Genomic DNA, 18,032 nt, shown 5'->3' with positions numbered 1-18,032 from the left:
TTTTTTTATTACTTAATTTTATAACTGTTTTTTTAATAATAAAAGTGTCAACTTTTACTAATTTATTATTATTTTATTTCTTATAAAAAATAGATAATTAAGAGAGAAATAAAATATGACTAATTTATTCTTACAATTTAGAAAAGTGATTGATCCTTTCAATTGATATGATAAGTGCTTTCGATTAATTTTATTTAGTATCTTTAATCTGAACCGTTATTAATTCTTATGAATCATTTGGCTTTCCTTTAATGTAAGTCAATACCTGAAATCAGCACATTGACCTGAACCTAGATTCGATAAAGTATAGTATTTGACTTCCACAATTTCAAACCCCATGAATAGCGGCGACAACGACTGAAATCGGAGCGCTTCCTGCGGACTAGTCGGAATAAGTATAAAACACAAACCCATCTATCCCACTCCCACCCCTTAATCTAGTATTTCATTCATCTGCTAGGGGTTTCTTCCTTTTTCAAACTCATCCACGAGCGGCGGCGGCGGCGGCGGCGGCGGATACAGTGCTCCCACCCATCGCCATGGCGGACGTGTTCAAGCTAGGGTTTATCGGGGCCGGGAACATGGCGGAGAGCATCGGGAGGGGAGTCGTCAACTCCGGCGTCCTCCAGCCGGCAAGCATCCGCACCGCCCACCGCCGCGCCGAGCGCCGGGTCGTGTTCGATTCCTTCGGCGTAAAGATCCTCGAAAGCAACGCTCAGGTGAGGGTTCGATGGATGGAGTGGTTTGGTGGCCTAAAAAGTCTCCTCTTTTTTTTTTCCATCTCTCCTCTTTTCTTGGTTTAGATAATGATCTCCCTTTCTGTACACATTAATATAGTATCTTAAAAGAGTGATATTTGAAGATGGCAACACATTGATCATGACAAAATACCCGAAGCATTAAAGATTTGACTTTCCCATCTACTTATTCGTTTTAGGATTTCCTAGTAACCGCACATAATTTTCGTTTGATTACTGGCACTGGTGGAAACGGATTCATGTAGTTTACGACCGGTTGTTTTATCATAAATCTAGCAAAAATATCGATTTACCAAAGTTCCTTCTTTTCCCGATTTTGGGTGATCATTTAAATTTTTTTTTGTCTCATGAGTTGAAAAGTCTCTTTCCTCTAATCTAATATGCAAATATGGAAATATCTTAGATATAGATATGCAGTTAAAACTAGCTATTAGTTGCTTTCCCTTACCTCTATGATGTAATTTGTAACACAAAACAATAATTTATTGATTAATATAAGTTGTTTTCTCTTAGCGGAAAATTAGACTGCCATTGCACTAGCCTAATTTATAAGATCCTTAGTTGTGCCATCCAGTTTTTATTTCTTTACCTCTTTTAGTGAGTTCTGATTTGCTTAGCATCTTAAAGCTTCAACATGTTTAGGCCGACATGCATTCTTATCTCCTCTTTTATTTGAGTTCTGATTTCCATTGTATTTAATATTTTCCTGATTTTCTGTTACCTTATATCACAATGTTCATATATTTTTCACCACTAACAGGTAGTTGAGGACAGCGAGATAGTTGTTATCTCTGTGAAACCTCAAGTAGGTAAGTTTTCTTGTACACCCTCAGAAAAGGAGTTCTCCTGTACTGTTTTTCTAAAATTCTCATGGAGAAAAGATTGTTTCCAGCAAAATTTGTCAAGCTAATATTACTAGATTTTCTATTGCCTTTTCAAGTTTGTACCAAGAATTTGGTTGGTCAAGGGAAATTTGTTTTATTGAGATTCGAAAAATCTGGATTCTACTCAAATGCTTATGAAATGGAAAATCTAGTTTCTAGATGTCGTGCCAATCTGTTATTTTCCTCCAACGGTTCTTTTATTATAATCTACAAATTCAAACGATTAGAAAATCTGCACTTTCTTCTATAAGGAACTATTTCTTTCTTTCCTTTTTCTCCTAGGATTTACTAGCATCTTCTTGTAATGGAAAATTTGAAATAGAATCTTTCTCATATCTGTGCATCTTTTTGAGTATATTGTAGCTTGTTCCTACCTGCAGTGAGATCTAATGTTGGTATCTGCAAAGAACAGTGATGTAATAACCTTTATATATATGTACTACCAAGAAAAGGATTATGTTATTTATGTGCAAGCTTAAGCGCATAGTTACTCTGATAGGAGAGCTGAGTAAGATTCTGATTAGCTTGCTTGTTTCCTTGATTAAATAAATAGATAAACAGGATTTATATCTAAAATTTTAGCTAAGGATTTATATAAAGGATCTCCAGATGTACGTACACCATTTCTATTTTTCTTTGTGGTGACAGTTCAATGAACTCTTACAATAACTAGGTCTCAACTTGTACTAGTAGGCTCAAATCTTAGGCCATACAAGTTAGGAAGTGAAGATCTCCAAACTTGCTCGCATTTAGAAATTTTTTCCCTTTGGTTGCTTGACAACCACAGTAAACATTTCTGAAGAGTAAAAGCATCCATAAGCATGATCTTTTATGAGCACATGTAAGGCATTACTTGGAGGTGCTTATTGAGAACCCATTTGAGTTTGTGATGGTCATGATAAGAACCAACTATAAATTACTGAGGAACAATTCTCAACTTAAGTTTTATATTATACTGTTGCTTTTATGAAATTTTATCTAGGGATTATGTTATAGTGCTTTGGCACTTTTTTCTGTTGGTATTTAATAGAATTTCTCTCAGTTAGTGTTCTTTGACATTGCAGTTAAAAAGGTTCTTCTCGAGCTAAAACCTATTCTTTCAGAAGAGAAACTTCTAGTCTCAGTCGCTGCAGGAATAAAAATAAAAGATTTGCAGGTGAGTATGCAACTACGGATAATTTCTTCCCTACACTGTTCCAGGAAATGGCTGGAGAATGCATTTTAATAAATGGAAAAATAGTAAGATGGCATCTTACTAAATAGGAAAAGAGGAAGCAATAATTGCTTTCATGATTAAGTGTCTTTATTTAAATCATTCATGCAGGAGTGGTCTGGTCAACGTCGAATTATTAGGGTAATGCCAAATACACCTTCAGCTGTTGGTCAGGGAGCATCAGGTATGGTAGATTGTTGATTGCTGTTTTTAAGTCAAGCAATAGCTGCTGCTTTGGTGGGGGGAAAGTATAACCTTACTCTCTTAAATATAAACAAAAGCAGAGTTAGTGATCTTGAGTGACCAATTTGTGAGCTGTAACAATACTATACACCTCGTTGGCTCATTCCTACTTCCTGTTCCTTGCAGAACCTGCACAACCACTAATGCTTCAAGGTTTAATTCTAGATTTATACTCTATAGAGTGTATATTCCATTCCTCTTTCCATTCGCAAATTTGGTGCTCCCCATATATATGGTTCATTCAATGGCTTAATATCTTTCAGGAGACTCCAAAGGAGTTTGTGGATGGGATATTAAGAAGTTTTGATAGCACTTAACCTATTAATTTTATGCACCTAATAGATTACTTCAAATGCTATATTTACAGTTGATTGCTGTTCTAAATAGCTTATATCATATGACATATTTGTTCTTTTGTTAAGAAGAGGCACTCTAAAATGTAACATGTAAAACTGGGGAAATATGTGATTCAGTAGAAGTTTTTGATAAAATAACGTGCTGAAATTGTTAATGTTCTTGTATTTATTAGTCATGTGTGTGGGAGAAATGGCAACAAAGAAAGATGAAGAACGTGTAGCCAGCTTGTTCAGAGCAATTGGAAAGGTATGGGTAGCTGATGAAAAGTATTTTGATGCTGTAACTGGCTTGAGGTATGATTTCAACTGTTTCTCGCATGTTGTGGATTGTGATTGTAGTCTGATGTATATTTTCTTATCTTGCATAGATTTGGTACATGATTGATCATTCATCTGAAGTTTGACTTGACATTATCTGAATTCCAGTGGTAGTGGGCCAGCTTACATATATCTAGCAATAGAAGCCATGGCTGATGGTGGGGTGGCTGCTGGCCTTCCACGAGATCTTGCTCTTGGTCTAGCTTCTCAGACGGTATGTACTAGTCTACTTACTAGATCATATTTATACCTTTTGCAAAATTCAGCTATACTGTCTTAAGAGAACAAGATATACTTTTGTATTGTTCACTTTCAAACAGTATGGAACATGGATAAAGCTCCTTGATTTTCTCGTGATATGTTTGTGTTTGTGTAAAACTGTAAATCACTAAATCTTAGATAGTCCTCTTTGTATTGCCTAATATTGATGACTTAATTTTTTTTTATCAGTGTTTGGTTAATCCTTATAATCCAAATGTGATATTTCCATCCAATAATTTCATTCCAAGTCTCCAAACTTGTGGTTACTTATTAGTCTTTTTCTTATGAGTAAGCTGCTACAACTCATCCATGAGAAGGATGATAGGCTTGTTGACTTATAATTCATTTCTCTTTCCATTTTTTTCTCATATTTTTGGCTGTGTAGCATGTTGTCTCACCAAACAAGTGAAACTTCCATCATGTGCTTATTGTGTGAACAAAGGAAATCTTTCGACTTATCATGGTATGTTTATGACAAAATCTTTTCTGCGCAGGTGCTTGGAGCTGCAGCGATGGTAAAGCATACTGGAAAACATCCAGGTCAGCTAAAAGACGAGGTCACGTCTCCAGCAGGGACTACTATAGCAGGGATACAAGAATTGGAGAGGGGTGCATTTCGCAGTAACCTAATCAGTGCTGTTGTTGCTGCCACAAAGCGATGCCGAGAACTCTCACAATCATAGTTCTACTTCTTTCGTTAAGTTCTGCTAATTGAGTAAAAGCTCCATTTAATTGATGTCGGTGATTACTTCTTAGAATCGTTTGTCGCAAGCAATGAATGGATCTTCTCAAATGTCAGTACATCTTCATCTAGCAGATTGGGTAAAGCGATTTCTGGAACTTGTAGAGGAGCTTCCTCTGAGAATCAAATATTAAGAATGATTGTTTAGTATCTATAGTTCAGAAATGTGTTGCTTGATTTTTCATCATAGCTCAGTTTGAGAGTATCTGAAAGTTGAAACATACTACAGGGGGTTATTTCTCTTTTCCAAATAAATTCAAGGTAATTCATATTTGGCGTTATCTTCATTCTCTATCCACATTTTATCTTTATATTGATTATAGTGAAAGTGTATTGCATTCCTATCCTCGATCCACTTCTCTCAAAAGTCAAAAGAGGCCATACGCATCCCTATTATAAGATGTATAATGTATTTTCTTCTTTTTTAATTCTCTTCTAACTTATATTATAAGCTTCTAATCTTAATTATCCTCTCTTCTGACTAATATTATAGTCATTTGATGGCTCCAATAATAGCTGATTAATTGTTTCACATTAGTGATGCAAATATTAATTTAGGAAAGTAGTTTGATTTTATATATAAATAAATAAATAAATATATATATATATATATTTTGAGTTAATGATTTGTAATATTTTTTAACTGAAAGTAAATTATTATTCTTTTTTCCATTACCGTGAAGTGCGGCGAAAGGCCTACGTGTCAAGTAAACGTACGGACCCCTTCTTCGGTAGCCACGTGGCATCAACCTCGTTCCAGTTCCGAACCGCCCTCGTCTTCTTGCATTCAAAAGAGAAGCGAGTCCCGAAACTCCTCACTCTCTCTCTCTCTCTCTCTCTCTCTCTTTCTCTCTCTCTCTAAACCATCACACCAAGAACTCGCTCCATAGATCGATAGGTGTACGTAGAGATGAATCCAGAGAGCCTGGTGGCATCGGCAGCGATCAACTTAGGCTTGGCCTTGGTGGTGCTCTACCTCTTCTCCGTCCTGAAGAAGCAGCCGGGGAACGCGCCAGTCTACTTTGCACGGCGCATCGCCGCAGGCGAGGAGGTCTCCATCGACCGCCCATTCTCTCTTCGCCGCCTCCGCCCATCCGTCTCCTGGATACCCGCCGCCTTCCGTCTCTCCGAAGACGAGGTCCTCCGCCGCCGCGGCCTCGACGCCCTCGTCGTCCTCCGCCTCTTTAAGTTCGGGTATGGAACATGATCACGCCCGCCCCTTCCTTTTCTTTATTTCTTAGTATTCCTTTCCTTCATCTGATTTTCTTGTGCATTAGTCATTTCCTTTAAATGGACACACCTTCTTGTTCACTCTTCTACGATAAAACGATTTATGAGAAGAAAAACTTGACCTTGGTATCGTATTATTTCTTTCCACATAAAATGTTGGTGGAGAGACCCTGTGAATTTAGATAAACTTCTATTAGTCAAGTCTGGTTCTTCTTGACATGAACCAATACATTACTATTAATGGGCTTCGGGAATCAGGGGTGGATATGGATGTTGTTATTTTCCTATATGATTCCCTTTATATATAATTTTCTACGTATTTTGAGCGTAACTTCTGTTTAATGGTGATGAGTGACTTGTAGAGGAAGAGCACTTGACAGGATTGATGAATAGGTGTTCGGGAGAGAAATAATTTCAAGTGCATAACGAGACTACTGATTTTCAGTCCTTGATTCATGCTTCATACTTCATTAAAGTTACTTGTTTGATGATGTTAAAATAGCATTAGGGAATATAAAGAAAGTTTTTATTACAAGTATAGTATGATAGCTCACCGTTGATAGGTATTAATTTTCTGTGTCATTGTACCTTTTCCATTATGCGAATTTATGTTGTCTTACAAATCTGTTCTCTCACATTTGGTGGTTACTATTGAGTATTTGATTTATTTGTTGGAAACATAGACGTGTATGTGTCCTACTAATGTGCTCTTATTCATTTTGTCTGCTATGTAGGATCAGATTTTTCACAGTTTGCTCTGTTGTTGGACTATTGATTCTTGTACCAGTGAACTACACTTGCCAAGAAGATCCCTCTAGTGTTAAATTATCACACTCCATGGATTCTTTTACAATATCTAGTGTTAGACGGGGCTCCAATAGGTGAGATATTTTCTTCCATCATATCCTTAAATTTGTGAACGAAATTTCACCTCATTTCTGGGCCTTTTTGTGATCATATTTCGATACTTGTCTTTTTTTTGGATTTATTTTTCGAGCAAAAAAGAATGATCAGATTGGTACAATCAAATTTATCAGTTCCAATCTTCTGGTTGTTACATTCTCTATTATTACAAATTTACAATATGGATGTATACTTGTGTGTGTGCGAGTCAATATGAGTTTGGGGAGGATATGGCTCAAAAAATGATATAATTGTGAACACTATGGTGAGGATTGAATTAAGTAGGCTTTTGATAAATAATCTAAACTCTATGAGGACCCTAGATATAAATCTTATAGTTTTCTTTCTTGTCATTTTTTTTAAAATCATCTTATGCCTCTCTCATTTTACCCGATCTTTACAATTGTCATGTGAAGTTTTTTGATATAAAGATCCAGTTAGTCCAATCAACCAAGTTTGAGTTTTTATTTTTTGAGTGACAAATTAGCTTATGATTTTAATATGCACTTGATAACTTGTTTTGAGCTAGATTCTTTTTTTGTTGATTGACGTATTTTTCTCTTGAAGTTATTTCTGAATTTTTAAAAGTGAATCTACAAAAATATTTAGGATTTTCTGTGATTTCTTTTTTAAAATAAAAATAAGAAAAAATTGTTGCGTTTGAATGCTCATACTTTTAGCGCTAGAATAGCTTGAGTTTTTGTTTAATATGGCATCTGAACCCTAAAACCCATCTGAACCCTAAAACCCATCTTCCCCACCTTCAAAGTTCAAACCCACCATCCCACGTTAACTCGGATTAATTGTATCAGATATTAAAATATGAGTTGATTGTATCATTGTTTTCCCATATCCGATTATTTTGAAGAGTGAATTATAGTCGGCGGACTTACATGCCAATTGCCTAGGTATGTCAGCAATCACATGATGTATTTTCTGAAAGAAAGCATTATCAACAGCCCATGATCATGGCAAGGTTTTCGAATTCTACTGTATTTCTATATTTCTCCCTCTTTTCCAATGCTGGAATACCTTGTAGCATGCAGTTTTTGTAAAATAAATTCACCCAATTTGCTTTTTGCTTTTTCTCTAGAAGCTTCAAATTTATGCACTTTGTTAACAGTCAAACATATCTCTAAGCCAATCATGTTCATGAATATAATTCCAATGTGCTATTAACAGATGTTGGCCTCTTTGTTATTACTTTATCTTCTTTCAGGGTATTGTAATTTTAGTGATATAATTTTACTATTCAAGAAGCATGGTGCAAGTTAATGTGATGAACGTCTGTTTCCTGTCAATGTAGTGTAGTGAAGCCATGTTTTTCTTCAATTTGGATTGTTCATTCCTTCTTTCCTTTTTCTATGGATAGGATTATACTCATGTTTTTTGGATAAGTGATACAAATCTTTATCTTGCTTTTCTGCAGTTATATTAGGAGATCTTTTCTTTTGCAGGTTATGGGTACATTTTTCATGCCTGTGCTTCATATCATTCTATGTAATGTATTTGCTGCATAAGGTGCGTATCCATGGATAACCTTAAAGTACCTCATATATTTGTATTAATATGAATTTTTATTTTAATGATTTTTTATTTTAATTTTTTCCAGTATATCTGTGTTGATATGTTGCTCGTGTGCAAATCTTCTGCTAAATGATTTTGTTTTCTTCAAGCCTACTGTTTGGAGGCTTACGATCTTATTTGAAGAAATAAACTTCTGATGATCAGTATTTATTACATCATCTTGTTTTTTGGCGTGTTGTAATAGTTTGCTAATGTTAATCCCCATGTCATAGAAGGTACCACTACATAACTCAAAGTATATGTTAAATGTTAATCACAGAATGCTTAGAGAGTTATAATGTGAGCCAAGGCATGGCTTTCTTTAAGACAACAATTGGAAGGGGAATGGTAGGTGGTGGTCAATTCTTAAAGGTCAAGAAAGTTTTAAGTCTAGGTGGCTCTTTGAAAACAAGGTAACAATGAAAGGGCGTGAATGTTGTAATGCAGCTCATGTTTTTTACAAATGTCATGGTAATCAGCTGACTAGCTGCATGCATTGTTCAGAAGAGATCCCCCGATTAAGTGGTTATAATGTATCATTTAATAAAGTAGAGTGCTTCACTGGTGTGATGGTAAATGTTTCAATGTTTCAACTTATGGAAACAACCTCCTCAGTAATAAGGTAAGGTTGCATACATCTTCTCTCCACATATGCTGCATCCTCAGGGGCCTCATGCTCTTGCCACAGCAACCAGCTGACTAGCAACATGCATTGTTTGGGAGAGATGTCCTGAAAATGTGGCTTATAATGTATCATTTAATAAGCTAGAGTGATTCACTTGATGTGACAACAAAAGCTAGCCCTTTGCATCCAAGAGGTCAAGGTTTTAAGTTGTGGAAATAACCTCCTCGGTAATAAGGTAAGGCTGCATACATCAGCTGCCCATATCCTGCATCCTGAGGAGCCTCATGCTCTTCGACGCCCTTTTTGGTATCATTTATGAGTTGAAAAAGTTGAAGCAAATGAGATCATCTGTTGCAGGAGAAACATATAGGTCAATCTTGAAAGGTGGACAGTTCGCATGAGATTTAATGGTGAATAGGTACAGATTATCCACTAATCACAGGATAGACAGCGGGGAAACTTTTGCGACTTAATTGCTGGAAATGGAAGTATCTTAATTCTTAAGTGAATGTTTAGTAAAATAAGAATGTCTAAGTGGGAGTGGGGAAGAAAAAGAACAACTTCTGTACCTCACGTGTATCTAACTAGAAGTTGTATCAACTTTTACCAGGCACTAAAACCTAAATCTTATAAGAAATTTCTGATATACGTTTAGTTCTCAACAAACTGAGAGCATGTAACAAGGTACTTTAGATTTAAATGTTTCATTCCAGTTGAGCATTAAACCTCTTCACTCTTCTCAGTTAGTATTTTTTGCATTTCTCCTTGATTTGAAGCAGGAATACAAGAGTATACTCAAACTTAGGATTCTACAGATTGGTTATCATAGGCAGCATCCTGACCAGTTCACTGTGCTGGTTCGAGGAATTCCTTTATGCACAGAGCACGATGCCCGCGGGTGTTCTGTTGATCACTTCTTCTCCAAGTACTATCCTTTTACATATCAATCTTATCAGATAATTTATGATGGGCAAAACATTGAAGAACTGTTGGTAAGCTATTTAACTACACAATATAGTAGAAAATACTCATTTCTTGTGGAAATTCGATTGGATGTTCCACCTACAACATCTTTTTTGTGATACTATGGATTACTCCTTACTATTTACAAGGTAGCTCTATCTTTTTGAATTTTTGCTAAGGAACGCACTGGCCTGTAGTTTGTGTAACCTGCTACACCCCATAGACATGTTTCAAGATTCTCTTTGGAGATTGAATGGGAACTTGCTTGAACTTTGTGGACCTGATAAGCGGTCTTGTTTTGTAAAATAAAATAAAATAAAAAATCTTAGCATTAACTTTGTTATAGCTTGCTATAATAAAAAAGAAACAATTTTCTATATTCTATCAGCAATAATATTCAACCTATGCTGATTGCAGAGCTTAGCATCCTCTATTGAGATAAAAATAAAGAAATTGCAACACAAGAGATTTCAAAAATGCTATCTTGGGCACTGGTTATGTAGTAAATTCCGGTCAGATTTTACAGATGTGGCAGTGTATGAAGAAAGACTGAAGGAGGTATGCCAGAGAATACGTCTCCTACAGTGTGATAATATTCTTAAACATAAGGTACTCCTGCTAGTTCCCTTGAACTTTCTTAGTTAAACTGTTTCTATACTATCATGATTGTGGGAATTCTATGTCTGCACCTTAGTTATAGTTCTGGACCATTGTTCTTTTCTATTCTAAATTGCTTCTAAAATTGTTAATCTTTGTTTAATTTAGCTTTATGCTTGCTTGTCCAATCTCCTTGCAGCCTATGATTTGCAAAGACTTCCTTTTTCTCAATGTTAGCTGCTAGTTATATTAATCGCTGGAATATTGCAGTGAAGTTTTGCTTAATGTTGTGAGAAACGGTATACAGAAACTGATCAGAATTTCTTATTGGTGATATGAAATGGAAAAACAGATTCTTTTTCTGTGCACCTACTACAAGAGATGCTTCTGTTTTAAATTAAAGAGTTCCAAATTATTATACATTTGCACTATATACGTTTGTACATGGAAATAACAAGTGAGACAGGCATTAGGCTTGAACAACTGTTGGCAATTGAACTCTCTGTGATCAAGTTGTGGTTGTGGTTGTGGTTGGTAAAGCATCTTCATGATAACTTGAATTGGGATCATTATCTATGTATTATTCACATTTAACCTTACCAAGGTATTTACCCTGTCCACATTTAGTCTGTTCTCACATTCTATCTTGTGCTTCCTATTCAACAAGCACAGGGGAGAGTTCTTTGATTAACATGTCTCACAATGTTAATAATATCTTATCTTGCTTGACCATAGGATATTCAGCAAGAATTAGAGCTTCAACTCAAGATTCGGTGTGACAGATTTGTCAGCATGTATTAGAAATAGAACTATGCAAGCAATGCTTTTTTATTATTTAGAATGAGGAAGAGTGTCAGGTTGATAAGGACTCTGAGTATAATCAATTATTTTCTAGGATTATTTTGAATAGCTATTCTGAAACAGAGGTTTGTTTAATAATTTGGGCAAACTTTTAAGGATCAGGGAAGAAACCAACAATGCGAACTTTCCAATGTAAAGAATTTTGCTTGTTTATATTATCTTTCTTCAACTTCAATCATTTTCTCAAACCACAGAGGCAAATAACTACTTGATTATAACTGTACCTTTTACCTCAAGATTATAAATATTCTCTTTCAAATGAAATGGGTCTAGTTGGCGTTTTTGAATTATGCATTTCCACTTTATTAAGCCTGTTAGCTGATACAATGTCTGCATATCTATCATTTTCATATGGCTTATAAGTATTCAAATTTGATGTGATAGAACCGTATCTTATATTTTGTATGCCAATTGCACCATCTGAAGTTGTATGTTCATACAAGCTATTGTAGGAAGCTTATGGGTTATATTTTTGGAATTAAATTACAGGAGTTACCTGTTGCTTTTGTCTCATTCAAGTCACGCCTGGGTGCTGCTCTGGCTGCTGAGACACAACAGCATGTAAATCCACTACTATGGATTACCGAGTTTGCTCCAGGAACAAATGATATATTGTGGCATAATCTGGCTATCCCTTATCGTCGCTTAGCTGTTCACAGAATAGGAGCTCTTATTGCAGCGGTGTTACTCATAGTTTTCTTTGCTTTTCCTGTGACGGCTGTTCAAGGAATAGTACAATTTGAAAAAGTAAAGAAGTGGTTTCCACTGGCAAGAGCTGTGCAATTGATGTAAGCAATCCTAGGAATTATTTCCTTGCCAAAATTTCCTTTATTTTTGGATTTTTCTTATGTTAATGCAAAATAGTTTACTTTCTGTTTTTCGTATGTAAATATTTGACAGTAAATAACTTCCACAATTGTAGCCTCAGTTGGAGTCAATTTTTTATTGCGTCACTTTCCATAAATAACTTAAAATATTAAGGATTTATCAAGTCTTCAAGTTCATACTTGAAGTCTGAAAACTATGTGTCGAAGTAGAAAAGGATGTATTTGGATTGTCACTTCTTTCTCAAAAGAAGTTCTCAATGATCTTCTCCTTTAAAATTTCTCACAATTCCTATACAATCTAGATTTACATTTACAGATTAAATATGCAATATCATTGCCAAACTACCACTGTTTTCCTCATGCGTCATGAATCCGGGAGGGAGCTCAAGTTGGAAAATCAGAGAACTGTTGCACGATAATTATAATGTATTTGTCATAAGAGTTTAACTGAAGATACCTTAGTACCTTACATAATCCATGATTCCTTACACTATGTGGTGGCATCTGTAATGTAGCTTTTGAAATCTTGAATGACCAGTCTTCCATTGTTCTTCGTTAGTTGGCTCTGTTTATAGGCTTTTTAGGACTGTAGTTGAGAATAAGGTAGTGAAGCTTATTGAATGATGCGTTGAAAGTATAGCACATTCTGTTGTGCTACATCATGCTTAATATATATATATATAAATTGGATCCTCAGTAAGTCAGTAACATAGATAGCATGGTTGATGGCTTGATGCCTAAAGCACGTGTATCAGTCTATGACCGTCTCTAGCGTGATCATGCAATATTCCTACAATACTTATGGAGCATGCTTTTCTATTAACTATCTCTGCTACTACATGAGTAATACTATTTTATATCAAGTGTTTTCTACTTTAGTATTTCCATGATCTTCTCTTCATGGGGTACACTTTATAGTTTCACCTCATCGTTCTGAACTAAGTTTTCTCTCTATTGAGACTGAAGAATCCTTGGTACAATTTATGTTTCTCCAGAGGAATCACTTTAGTATGCCATGTTTCCACAGAGGAGTCTCCTTAATAGCATACTAATTGTTTGCTTGTGATTATTCATATCTGAAGTTGAAAAGGATAATTTTTTAGGGATAATTTCTTCTGACCATTGATTCTTTTTTTTTTTGTGTGTGTGTGTGGTTGCAATGCCCCCTTGTAAATTTTTTTTATTAGGGGATCCAGGTGTAATTATCCATATTTTTAAGGGCATTTTGGTATCTAGATGTTTGAAGTATCTTGATAATAATTTATTTTTTGTGGCTAAAAGTACTTCTTTAGGTATACGTTTTACAGGTAAATAATTCACTTACCTATGCTACTGTTCCTCTGTCCTGATTATACCGCAGACCAGGGTTGAATTCTATCTTAACGGGATATCTTCCAAGTGCAATTCTCAATGGGTTCATATATTTGATTCCTTATGCAATGCTAGCGATGGCCTCATTAGAAGGTTGTGTCTCCAAGAGCAAAAGAGATATGAAGGCGTGCAGCATGGTATTTTATTTCTTGGTAGGGAATGTGTTCTTTTTGAGCTTACTGTCTGGTTCTCTACTTGACCAAATTGGAGAGTCATTTGCTCATCCCAAGGATTTTCCTAGTCATCTTGCAAGTGCTGTTTCTGCACAGGTAAGCTATATCATTAAACCTTATAAGAATATACAGATCAAAGAGTATAATCTTTGGACGTTTGTGTGTAAATTTTAAAGATACCTAAAGACAAAAATGTCTTAATACTTTGCTAACCGAAAAGAAGAATCTTTTAATCCTATTTTGTCTTCTTCTTTTTTTCCCTTTTGATGCACCTTTTTCTTTCTAGTGAATCTTATTGTTTGTACATCCATTTTCAAGTTTCATGTTGCGTGCAAGTCAAATTGTCAAACTAATGTTTAAGCCACAAATAATCGTGAAACACTAATAATTTGCAGGATGTTACAGATTAAAGAGTAATTTTCTGTGGATGACTTTATTTTAAGATACCTAACTACAAAGGGAATTTTCTTCTTTTTTTCCTGGTGCTCTTTTCTCTTTTTAGTTTCTGAAGAGTGCTTAAAGATTCTTATTGTTTCTCTATTTGTTTTGCAGTCAGATTTCTTCATTACATATATTTTGACAGATGGTATGTCAGGATTTTCATTGGAAGTTCTTCAGCTTGGTTTACTTAGTTGGCATTTTATGAAGGTCTCTATTGGACAAGGAACAAAGGAAGATCCTTATCTTTATGGTTTCCCATATTACAGGGTCGTGCCCATAGTTTCACTTGCAATATTGATTGGGATGGTTTATGCTGTCATCGCACCATTGTTGCTTCCATTTCTTATAATTTACTTTTTACTTGGTTATGCCGTATACGTTAATCAGGTATGTTCTCTCTATAGATAAAGATATTAAATTAATTGTATAAGATTTCTGATATTTTTACTGTGAATCTATTGCATATTTTATTTGTTTAAGTAACCCTTATCTGGTGAAATTGGACTTCATAATCTAAGATTAATCTAAATAGGGAATTAATGGAACTACACAAGTAGTTGTTCAGACTTCTATATGTAGAAATCTTTTGTGAAGAAAAACTTCTTCATACATATCTGTAGATATGCAAATGTCTGTTCATTGACACATGCGAATTACTTTTGTGGAAAGTTCCTTTGTTTGGATCCTTGTAATAACAGAGCTTCAGCACATTAATAATTATCTTTCTTTTTTAGATAATCGCTCATAAAGGTATGGGAGGTAATTTTGTTCTTACAAGCATAGGAGTGAAATCGACTTCTTCATTTCATTTTGTTTGGTTAGCTGTATAATTAATTCTCTAATATACTTTATGCAGATGCAAGATGTATACGAAATTGTTTATGATACATGTGGACAGTACTGGCCTTACATTCATCATTATATTTTTATAACCGTCATCCTCATGCAAATTACGATGATTGGTCTTTTTGGACTGAAGGCAAAGCCAGGAGCTTCAATTTCCACAATCCCACTACTTGTTTTGAGCTGTTTGTTTAATGAGTACTGCAAGATCCGTTTTCTTCCGACATTTTGTCATCGCCCAGTCCAGGTATCTTTCGCACTGAATAATCTATACTCCGTTTTGCAAATTAGGATTGTGTTGAGAATATGATATCTACTGAAGATTAAAACCTGATTCAATTATATTAGGTTCTTTACTTATTGGAAACAGTAGGAATTGAATAACATTAGATATATATATATATATATATATATATATATATATATATATATGCTGTCATTTCTATTTACTTGTTGAGATGGGTTTGATGCAATGAGAACTCTTTACTCTTGAAGGAGAGAGATTTCCTCTTATATCATCACCTATATTTGTACTGTTCATCGGAATATAAAGTTTTACTCATTGTTTTCAAGGTTATCTTATTCTGCTCGGACAGCATTAAATTTTCATCGGCCAACTTATTCTAAAGATTTGTATGTATGAGTGAGCTGTGTTTTGATGTTATCTTCCTTGTCAGAATGCCAAGGACAATGACAACCTCGACGAAATGGAAGGCCTCGCTGAAAGCAATCAAGAGAGTGCAATCAATGCTTACCAGCCGCCGTGGATGCGTCCAGTGTGTTTTACTGAAGAACCTAGTTCTATACAACCCCTTGTTACTTCTTGATTCCTTCTCTCCATATATATATATATATATATATATATATATATATATATATGTATGTATGTGTATGTGTGTGTGTGCAGTAACTGCCAAATAAATTGGTATTTATATAACGTGCAGTAGATCTCATATAGGAGTAGACTAACGGTAGGCAACGAGTTACACCCATTATACTGCTTCCACCCAAAGAATAGCCCGGCCCCGGCAGACTATATAGGATAGTCCTGCACGGGTCTTCATTCTCTTTCCCATTTTTTCTCATCTGGCTTAGTCGTGTGTTAGCTGAGGAAGTCCAGCAAGGGTTGGGTGCTTGCGCACTATCTCTATCCTCAAGTCGACCTTTGCCCCCTTGTGCCATCATTGTCGTAGAGTTGCAGTCGTCGTCGCATATCATAATCGTTGTTATTGTTGTCCCCATCTTGGATAGAATATGCATTACTATTCTGATTTTTAATATTAGAGAGCTAAATATTAGTATAAATTATCCTAATGTTTAGTTTAATATTAGTATAAGAAGTGATAATATATTCGATGTGATACGTATTCGAAGAATAATAAATTTGTATTGAGAATTTGTGTGACAAAAATACCTTTGAGTATATGTTAAATTCATAATGATAAATAGAATTTTCTATTATGATATTTATGGACTTAAAGTATTATCTGCACTATATGTAAAATAATTATGTACTAGAGAGGGGGTAAATCTTATATTTTGTGTAATATAATTATGCATTAGAAGAAATAAAGAGGTAGTGTGGGATAATGCAGGGTTATAATCGAAATCATACAGCAGAGAAAATAAAGATGCATTGTAAGGTAATACGAAGTTATAATTTTACATTCTATATAAAATAACTATGCAATAAAAGAAATAAGGAGATTGCATGCTAATGCGGGGTTATAACCTTGCACTTTATCTAAAATAATTATTTATAAGAGAAAATAAAGAAACATTATGAGATAATATAAAGTTATAATCTCGCACTATATGTAAAATAATTGTGTAATAGAAAAATAAGGAGTACTATGGAGTAATACGGAATTATAAGTGCGCATTGTAGAAAAAAAAAGTGTGAGCTTAAAAGAAAAGATAGATGAGAGAGAATCTAAATTGATATTCAAAAGAAGAGATAGAGGAGAGAATGTAGCTGAGGTTATGTATAATGGTTATGTATAATGAAATATTATCTAATCTATGAGCAAAATAATAATTACGAGTTATTATTAAATTATTTTTAAAAATTATATAGAATAAGATAAAAGAATGATAAATTATTATACCAAAATAAAGCAAGTTATTATTTAGTTATTATACCAAAATAAAAAGACTTCATTTAGAATAAATCTATTCCTATTTCATAAGTAAACAGGGTTTATAATGTGGGAGGAGGACAATCTTTCTCGTTCTTCTTTTCAACGTGCCGTGCTTGTGTATTTGCCTTTGGTATTGTCGAAGTAATTGGCGATTGTAGTGGCAACGGTCGACATGTGTGAGGCATGACACTCAGGTGTTAGGATGTGGGGAGGTTGGTCGGGAATTTTACCACCAACACCGCCTAGAGTCAACGTGTTGATCGATCTCTGATTTGAGTCATGTTATGCTTTCCCTCTTTCCATTTGGCCCTTTGGCCCTTGAGAAGGAAGGAGTTTTCTTTCTTATTGTAGGTTAGGGACTTTTGTTTCTTCAGCCTTCAAAAAATTATTAGGGTTGTGTCTAATCCATAGGCACTTTGCTCCTGCGGATTCACCAGAGTTGTGCTATTCTATTGTAGTTAATTTTTATACTTTTGGCTTGATATTCTGCTTATCTTAGTAGAGTTGTCTACTGTTGTAGCTAAATGTTAAAAAGGGTTGTGGTCCTATTCTTCCTTTTATTTTATATATTTAGCTGTAATTAGTATATTAATGATTTTTTGTTTGATAAAATTGTGTTGATAAATCTTTGTGCCTACAGGCTTTCCAGCAAAAAAAATAAAATAAAATACTGGGTTTACTAATAAGATAAAATTGATTTTCTTTTTTAATTTTAC

The 18,032-nt window shown here is 34.7% G+C and overlaps 2 protein-coding genes across 2 annotated transcripts; both read left to right on the top strand.

The window, feature by feature from the left end:
- The first annotated feature begins 342 nt into the window (after positions 1–342).
- LOC140782699 (pyrroline-5-carboxylate reductase-like) lies at positions 343–5,056 on the top strand. Its single transcript, XM_073129418.1, has 8 exons — positions 343–395; positions 442–719; positions 1,519–1,567; positions 2,707–2,798; positions 2,967–3,039; positions 3,628–3,748; positions 3,881–3,986; positions 4,528–5,056. The coding sequence occupies exons 2-8, from the start codon at positions 540–542 to the stop codon at positions 4,714–4,716; spliced, it is 810 nt and encodes a 269-aa protein (XP_072985519.1). The 5' UTR covers positions 343–395; positions 442–539; the 3' UTR covers positions 4,717–5,056.
- A 629-nt stretch (positions 5,057–5,685) lies between these two features.
- LOC140782381 (CSC1-like protein At3g54510) lies at positions 5,686–16,042 on the top strand. Its single transcript, XM_073128905.1, has 10 exons — positions 5,686–5,969; positions 6,740–6,886; positions 8,366–8,429; positions 9,879–10,091; positions 10,480–10,671; positions 12,010–12,308; positions 13,708–13,987; positions 14,444–14,719; positions 15,189–15,422; positions 15,853–16,042. Exons 1-10 carry the CDS (start codon positions 5,686–5,688, stop codon positions 16,000–16,002), a joined length of 2,139 nt encoding a protein of 712 aa, XP_072985006.1. The 3' UTR covers positions 16,003–16,042.
- The last annotated feature ends 1,990 nt before the right edge of the window (positions 16,043–18,032 follow it).

This window comes from Typha latifolia, chromosome 2 (assembly GCF_019914945.1).
Source record: "Typha latifolia isolate L0001 chromosome 2, TyphaL0001v2, whole genome shotgun sequence".
Lineage (NCBI taxonomy): Eukaryota > Viridiplantae > Streptophyta > Magnoliopsida > Poales > Typhaceae > Typha > Typha latifolia.
The sequence above is the reverse complement of the archived record's forward strand: the minus strand, read 5'-3'. Positions and strand labels throughout refer to the sequence as shown.